The sequence below is a fragment of the Pan troglodytes genome, chromosome 16 (genome assembly GCF_028858775.2).
Source record: "Pan troglodytes isolate AG18354 chromosome 16, NHGRI_mPanTro3-v2.0_pri, whole genome shotgun sequence".
Classification (NCBI taxonomy): Eukaryota; Metazoa; Chordata; class Mammalia; order Primates; family Hominidae; genus Pan; species Pan troglodytes.
In genome coordinates this window covers 88,602,360-88,610,531 of record NC_072414.2, presented here as the reverse complement: position 1 = coordinate 88,610,531, position 8,172 = coordinate 88,602,360, and the positions used below count along the sequence as shown (strand labels likewise).

At 44.6% G+C, this 8,172-nt stretch overlaps 1 protein-coding gene and 1 long non-coding RNA gene across 4 annotated transcripts in view; one reads left to right on the top strand and one right to left on the bottom strand.

Annotated features, from left to right (window-relative positions):
* The first annotated feature begins 936 nt into the window (after positions 1 to 936).
* Positions 937 to 8,172, top strand: part of LOC107968435 (uncharacterized) — a 65,060-nt gene continuing 57,824 nt past the window's right edge. For both annotated transcript variants that reach the window (XR_008539413.1, XR_001709622.2), the window contains exons 1-2: positions 937 to 1,031; positions 1,312 to 1,555. This is a non-coding gene — a long non-coding RNA (uncharacterized LOC107968435). The remainder of the gene's footprint in view (positions 1,032 to 1,311; positions 1,556 to 8,172) is intronic.
* SPATA8 (spermatogenesis associated 8) lies at positions 5,952 to 8,140 on the bottom strand. Of its 2 annotated transcripts, none has more exons than XM_016927488.2 (3): positions 7,777 to 8,140; positions 7,301 to 7,407; positions 5,952 to 6,564 (listed from the first exon to the last, which is right to left on the bottom strand). In XM_016927488.2, exons 1-3 carry the CDS (start codon positions 7,903 to 7,905, stop codon positions 6,432 to 6,434), a joined length of 369 nt encoding a protein of 122 aa, XP_016782977.2. In that variant the 5' UTR covers positions 7,906 to 8,140; the 3' UTR covers positions 5,952 to 6,431. The 2 variants fall into 2 exon arrangements, with proteins under 2 accessions (XP_016782977.2, XP_001135799.1); XM_001135799.5 differs by having other exon boundaries at positions 7,817 to 8,105.

The following is an 8,172-nucleotide window of genomic DNA, read 5'->3' as shown; positions in this document are numbered from 1 at the left end:
GGTAGATCCTGGCTTTTTTTTTTTGAAACGGAGTCTCGCTCTGTCGCCCAGGCTGGAGTGCAGTGGCACGATCTCGGCTCACTGCAAGCTCCACCTCCTGGGTTCACGCCATTCTCCTGCCTCAGCCTCCCGAGTAGCTGGGACTACAGGCGCATGCCACCATGCCCAGCTAATTTTTTGTATTTTTAGTAGAGACGGGGTTTCACCATGTTAGCCAGGATGGTCTTGAACTCCTGACCTCGTGATCTGCCCGCCTCAGCCTCCCAAAGTGCTGGGATTACAGGCGTGAGCCACCACGCCCAGCCAGTGTTTTATGTCCAAATAAAGACTCTAGTTATTGCCTCTTCTCTAAAACCCAATTTCAACTAAACCAACCAAAAACGTAAGTTTTAACCTACAATTCACTTTGATGATTTTTTTTCAAAATATTTTAAACAACATTTTAAAAATTACTTTCAACGTAACTTCTCCTTTATAATGAGAGTAGGTAAAGTACAGAACATTCAGGTATTTTACTCAATGTGCAGACAGAGGTTCAGGAATTCACCTCTAGACTCTGTGTTGACCACACTAAATGTTGAGGTCGAAACCCACCCAACCTCAGTCCCCCTTAATTTATACCCTACCCCATTTAGGTGGCTTCCAATAAGAGTATATGTAATGACATGACTATAAAATACAAATTAAAATAACACATGTGCAAGAAAGGGAAGAGCGAGGGTCAAAAAACAAATGTGAAATAGAAAATAGAAGAGTTACAGTTATAATAGTTAAGCCTCCAGGCTTAACTAGGCTAAAAGGGAATCATGGTTATTAATCTTAGGAGAAAAATTAAAACTTCCAGTTCTCAAGGGAAGTTGAATTTTTCCCTTCAAAGTCAAGTTCAAAGTGGTTGTTCCATGGAATCTCATCTAGGAGCACGGAATAGTGACAAGAACAGTATTCTCAGCAACATTCTCCCAGCACAAGGTGGTGACGAGTTACTTATGGCTGATCTTGTCACTTCCTTATGACTTGGCTATGATCAGAGTGTGAGTTATGATGGACTGGTTTTGACCAAACACAAATTTAAAATCATCCCCTTTGGGCTCTGTGGTTGGTAGGCTCGTAGGTGGCCTTCTCAAGAATCCCTACTTCCTGGTGTTCGTGCCTTTATGTAATCCCCTCCCCTTGAGTGGTTCTGTGATTTGTTTCTAAGCCTTAGAATATGGCACAGATGATGGGATATTAATTTTGGGATAATGTTACATGAGGCTGTAACTTTCCTCTTGCTCATTTTGCTTACAAACTCTATTGACTCTCCCTGAGCAGGCTCTGAGGAAGTAAACCTCTTTAAGGAGAAGCCCATGTGACAAGGAACTGAAGGTGGCCTCCAGCCAACAGCCCTCGGTAAGGAAGTGAATCCTGCCCATGACACATGAGCTTGAAGGTGGATTCTTTCACAGTCGAGTCTCAGAAGGTACTCCAGCCCTGCCAACACCTTCACTGTGGCACCAGAGACCCTGAGCCAGAGGACCCAGATAAGTCATGCCCAGATTCCTGCTCCGCAGTAACGGTGAGGTATTAAATATCTATCTTCTTAAGCTGCTACATTTGTACTAATTTCTTATGCAGCAATAGGTAAATAATACACATTTTCAAAAAATTTAGAGCAGAGCATATGCTTTTTCCAGGCTGAATGGACCATCCAGGTGGGACTTGGGAACACTGGGTGGTGGTGTGTTTTCGGTTTTGGTCACTTTTCAATCTTTTGATTGTGATCTCTCATTCCCTCGTCAATACTGACATCAAATCTCAAGCAGAAAAGCCATGGTTAATATGGGAGTAACCTTGCCATGGAGTCAGAGTTATAAACAGAGGTATGATATGTGTGCTGAGATAATTAGAAAGTCATAAAAGCTTAAGGGCAAAAGTGGAACATGTGTGCGGTTGGTGATATGATTTGGTTTTGTGTCCCCACCCACATCTCATCTTGAATTGTAATCCCATTGTCCCCACGTGTCCTGGGAGGAACCTGGTGGGAAGTAATTGAATCGTGAGTGAGGTTCCCCTGATGCCGTTCTCCTGATAGTGAGTGAGTTTTCATGAGATCTGATGGTTTTATGAGGGTCTTGTCACTTCTGTCGGCACTCATGCTCTCATTTCTTTTCTCTCCTGACACCATGTGAAGGAGAACATATTTGCTTCCCCTTCCACCATGATTTTAAGTTTCCCGAGGCCTCTCAGCCATGCTGAACTGTGAGTCAATTAAAACTCTTCTCTTTATAAATTGTCCAGTCTCGGGTACGTCTTATTAGCAGTGTGAGAATGGACTGATACATTTGGGCTTATGACAGGTGGCATGAAACATCTTCTGTGGGTCAAAGGCTCTCCAGGCATTTTGTCACACACAAAAAAGCCAGTCTGTTTAAAAAACATATACACATGCAGACCCCAAAAGGGACTTTAGGTGAATATGTTCAGTATCGAGAAATAATCTAACTTTTGGAATAACAGATCTGGGATTAAATAAATTTTTCATTTGTTCATTCATTTAATGAATAACTTTTGACTATCTTCCATGATGAAGATAAAGGAGAAAAGAGACCCAGTCCTGCCCTCGAACTCACAGTCCAGCAGGGATAAGAGCTGTGACTATGTACTAAAGATATACTAGGTACTGGGCTACACCAAGAACTTGATACACATTGGCTCATTTGATTCAAAAAACAAAAGTTTGGTATTATCTCACTTTTATAGTTCAGCAAACTGAGGTTGAGAAGTCATCAAGCAAGTAAGTAGCAAAGCTAGAATTTGTAGAGTCTTTGGACTCTACCACTTGCTTTTGACCTCTGACTGCATTCTTCTTATGATAGTTTCTCACATTACCAAAACAGTATCTGTTTATTATAAAACATGTATAAAATATGGGCAAATACGTGGAGAGAAAAGTTCACTTGATCTCACTACCATCTTTATAGCTATTTTCTAAAATGTCTTAGGGATGTTTTAGTGGGAAGATGGATGAATAATCATGTATATGGCCACAGTTTATTAAGCAATTTGTGCTTGATCTTTCAGGTGCTTTGGGGTTTCTTGCTGCAGGGATTGTTGCAGTGACCTACTTAAAATCAGTAGCTCTTTTGACTTTTGTAAAAGCTTAAGCTTAAACTTCTAAAAGGGATGATGCTTCCTTGTTCCAAAAAAGGAAAGAGAAGGATTGTCTTAACTGGTTTAAAGGAGAAAGAAACTCCACCTAGACAATTAAGCAGAAAATGTCGGTGGACCCTACATGCAAGGTGGAGCCAGCTGGTGTTTGTAGAGGTGAGGAGCCCACAGAGAGGGCAAGCTGTGTGGTTCACCAGGGAGTCTGGACCCCAGGCCACAGGGACAGCCCCAGACATGACAGAAAGTCAGCAGCACTTCTGCATCCAAGGCACCATGGGGCCATGTGTGTTGGAATATAAGCATTGGAGAAACTATGCCAGTCTCCTGAGACAAATGGCCTGAGGGGTCCTTCCAATATTTTAGGGCTCCTTGAGATCCAGAAATCCTTGCACACCTCTGAGAAGGGGACAACTCCTGTTGTGACTGAGACAATATGTCCTGCCTTTCTAGTGCAGAGATGCTCAGAGGGAAGTGGAAAGAAAATCACCTGATACTTCTGATACCACTGACTTTGTAGACTAAGACCCACAAAATCCATGCGTGCTCTGCCATCACTGCAAATATTAATTTAGAGGGTATGATGTAGAGAGTGTCATATTGCATTGAGAGTCCAAGAACCCCTGGTTAGTAACACATTCAGTTGAATGGCCTTAAGAGCAAAATGAGGTTTTTTTTGAAGAAAGAGAAATTCTACCCCAATTCTCCAGCATCAGCTCCTGTCTAGAGTTTTTAGCCTGTCGGCGTGTCCCACAATTTTAAGATTTACCTAGCCAAATCCCACAACTGTGTAAGCCAATTATTTGAAATAAAACCCCGTCTATCTTCTACCTATCATCTATCTATCTATCTATCTATCTATCTATCTATCTATCTATCAATTTATCCATCTACCTATCTATCATTTATATACCTTACTGGTTCTGTATTTTCTGGAAAACCTAATTGATATGCTGTCATTTGCAAAATTGAAAAAGGCATCATCTGGATTTATGAAGCACTTGGCATATATAACTCCTAAATGACTATTTGTTTTTTTACTTTATTAGAGCTTATGCCCAGACATAACGAGGGCAGCAAAGAGAGAGGGAGAGAAATTCCCCCAACTCTCTGAAAAGTGCCAGTTGGACTTTCTTTTTAAGCAAGCATGGGAACTGACATCAGGGGTAGGGTGTGTAGGTTGGACTGGGCAAAGCCGGTGGGGGGCGGGGGGTGGGGTATGCAAGTTGGCATTATCTGGTTATTATGGTTACCTTAAATATTGGGCAACCTGGTGGTCTTGCCAGCAGCAACAAGGCTGTAAATCAATTGTTCAGCATTCTTTCCAAAGGTGGGACACTCCACAACCTTGGTTATCTCCTAAGGCCAGTTCCTGGAATTCTTAGCAGTGAGGTAGTGAGGTGGGTTTTGCGATCAGTGGGAATGCATGGGAGAATGCTCTAGTGGTGATGAGCTGAAGGAAGCCCCATCTCTACTCTGTCTCAATTGGATTAAGTCCTCCCAGATTATCCCACATAATCTTTATCAAAGTTCAACTTAGTATATAAACACATCTGCAAAATACCCTCTTGGCAACATGTAGATCCACGTTCAACTGAATAACTAGGTACTATAGTCTAGCCCAAATGACACATAACGCTAATCATTCCTACAAGAAAGGGAAGACTTGAGCTGGACCTGAAGGATAATTAGGAGACAAAACAAGGACTGGCATGGCAGTGAGCAGGAGCAGTGGAGAGTCCCAGGCAGCTTGCAGCTTGTAAGGCATTTCGTCATATGCAAGTTTGAGAAAGGGCAATCTGGGGAAAGTGTGGAGAGTGATGGGGAGTAGGTTTAGAAGGCTACAGAAGAGCTGTTAGTCTCAGTCCAAACACTGACAGTGAGAATAGGGAAGAGGGATACAACAGGGAAGATACGGAGATATGGAAGACACAGACTCCACAGGCCTCAGTGGCCCTCCATGTCAGTTACTGCTCATTGATCTCTATGTTGTTTTTGTCTCTCCCTGGTCTTGATGTTGACATCTTTTTCAACATCATACTCTGTTTAGCCATCACCATTGTAAAGAATCTCTAGTGGGAGAGGCAACAGAGTAGCAACATTGTGGCCACAGTTGTGTAGAGTGCATTGAATCCAGCACACTGGCACATACAAGCTTAAACCACACACTTGTGTGCATGTCCCTGCACCAGGATACAGACACACAGAATTTTTGACTGCAGAAGCTAATTCACTCACATTTTTAATCTTACCAGGAAACTTGTCAGTTGGAGATTCAGAAAGAGATTTTAAGATATTAGCTTTTGAATCTGTAACTAGAAACCTGGCCCATATATCTCTGTGAACAAAATGGAAATGGAATAGTATAGCCTAAAGGTGAATAGAGACAGTAGGTGGATAAATATTTCAAATCTCAGTTCTATTCCCACAACAATTCCTAGAGTCTTACCTAGGCAGAGAATGAAATTCCTCTTTGATCACAGTATGATGAAATTTCTCTTTTTCCAGTGTTGTTGCAACAACTACCACTCATGATAGGTTGCTTCAAGGTCTATAATAGTCCCTGAATCTGAAATTCATGAAGTGCCCTCAAGATCAGCCTTGTGTGTGCTGAGTCTTAACTCTGCCCCAGTAGGCACACTGGTCCTTAAATCCCCTTCTGAACACACGCATGCCTGTCTCATGGCCCTCATCCCCCTCATTTTTCTCCCTGAGCATGCCAGGATGGCCCCCAAGCTTGCTTTCAGCTGCTTTTAGTTCTAATTTCAGAAAAAAAACAAAAAACAAAAACCAAACAGTATCCTGTATACAGCATTTGAAATTATTTTATTCAGAAAAGTTCATGCTGGGCATGTATGCCAAGCTCCGAGCTAAGCTCCAAGGATCCAGAAATATATGAGAAACAGTGTCTTGCCCTATAGGAGCTCTGGAGAAAGAGAAATGGAGACAATGAAGAGAGCCTAGCCTTGGCCTTGAATAGGGAAACAAAAGGCAATATTGGGGTTTGGCCTTGAGTAGACATCCAGAATACAGCATTCCAGGACTAGCATAACATACTAGGCTGCTGAGGATGGTCTCTCTTGGAGGTAGTTCAGAAGTGGGAGAGGGAGCTGCGGCACTGGTAGGACAGAAACTTCAAAGACCAGGTGGTGGCGTCTGATATAGAGCCAGCTGATTGCCCTTTCCAGTTGAGTTCCAGGTGGTAAGGGAAAAAGGAAAAGAGACCAGTTCCCTGGGCTGTTAGCTAACTCCATGATGACCAATGGAAGAGCTTCAGGGTAGGGACACTATTGAAAAATCAGGACCAGCAATATGGGTGAAACAGGACACTTCTCCTGTTTATCTTCTGAATCAGTGGGGAAGCAGATGGCACCCTTCGCCTTTGAACCCTTTGGATCCTTCCGTGAGAACAGCTGTTCTCTGTAAACAAAGAAAAAGAGAATAATTAGAGGCAGAATGGCACACAGAGAAAGACATCCCAGATGATGGAGAGGAAAACAGAGAGAATGGGTGAGAAGCAGAACAGTGCTCCCTAAACGTTCTCTCATCATATACACAGAGGAAAGATTATCTGGAGAACACATTTGGGTACATGAGTGATTGTCCAAGGCCCATCCAGCCACTCTGGGGACAGCATGCATCTCTGTTGGCACAAACCCGTAACCCATGCTGACCGAGAAGCTGCAGAATGATGCTGCCATTCCAAAGGGACAACAGGAGAGAAGTTGTGATCAAAGGCAAAAATAGAGACAAAGGACAGGAGCCTACCTAGGATAAGAAAGGCCAGAGTGAGCTGGGAGAGGGCAGAGGCTGAAGGAAGGGAGGAGGCTCAGTAGTGGGCAGCTGACTATGCCTTGAGCTATCACCGAAGAGACTCGTCTGGTTTACACTTCTTAAAGGAGAATACGCACCATCTCAGGAAAAGGGAGCAATGAGTAAATATGCACGAGCAGCACTTGGGAGTGAGGAAGGGGGCAGCCAAGGCTCTGGAGAGGCTGAACTCTGGATCTCCTAACAAATGAATGGAGTCCTCCGTCTCATCCCTCCCACCATCCCTGGCAGCACCCATCCAGGTTCAGGAAATGGAGAAGGGAGGAAGTCAAGAAACTGGAGTGTTGGCTTTTGAGGCACAGACTCTGCCCTGCCACCTACTTACCTTCCTTTGCAGGCCACACCGGGCCCTTGAGGCCTCCTGGGCCACCCTTGAAAGGCCTCCAGCTGCAGGGACATGTCATGGCTTCTGAGAAATGTCGCGACGAGGTTCTGCAGAAGAGAACACAGGGGTGTCAGGATGTCCCCTCAGCATCAGGAGCCCACATTGAGTGAGAGCCTCATAGACTTGGATTTTGGGAAAAGCTCATCTCTGGCTTGAGTGGGAGGTGTCTCAGGGCTGGGATCTCTTCAAGCCCATTTGGGAAATCTGGGGTGTTTTCAGCTCCTTTCGCCAACCCTTCCAGCCTCCCCAAGTGCACAGGGGCTGCTCCTCTTGCCCTTACCACCTGCCTCTCATGCCTGGCCCCAGCCACTGGTCTGAAGGGGCTCTGACAATTCACATTAAGAGAATTAGGAATGCTGCAATTTCATAACTGTCTTCCCACAAAGAAATGGTAGCCTAATAGGAGTCAGACCTACATCTGGAGTTGAAAACTGCCAAGGGCAGGACATCAGATACCTAGGACAAGGCAGCCTCTGAAAAGAGGGGGCAATTTCCTGGTAGAGACAGGAGTTGTCCTGGGCCCCTGACATCCCAGCCAGGGCCATTCCTCATGCCCTTCCTTCCCCGAGGCCCAGGCTGCCACTAAAGACAATTATCCCAGAAAGACACAGAAGTGGATCCCTGGGCTTAGCGGAGATGGAGCAGCCTGGTCTGAACAAGATGCATGGGCTGGTCTTTTAGAAGCCCCTTCTTCAGGAGAGTCCTGCACTCAGGAACTACATGGGAGAAGTGAAGTGGGTGCTCCAAAGAGCAACTGCCAGCACATGCTCGGAACCCTGTGGGCTGCCCCAGAAGCCCCAACGGACGCAACT

Coding starts and splice junctions, on each gene's coding strand:
- SPATA8 (XM_016927488.2), bottom strand. CDS start 7,905: ATGGCCCTGGCTGGGATGTCAGGGGCCCAGGACAACTCCTGTCTCTAC. Junction 7,408..7,776: donor GGCAGTTTTCAACTCCAGAT/GTAGGTCTGACT, acceptor TCTCTTCTGCAG/AACCTCGTCGCGACATTTCT. Junction 6,565..7,300: donor GGTGTGGCCTGCAAAGGAAG/GTAAGTAGGTGG, acceptor CTTTGTTTACAG/AGAACAGCTGTTCTCACGGA.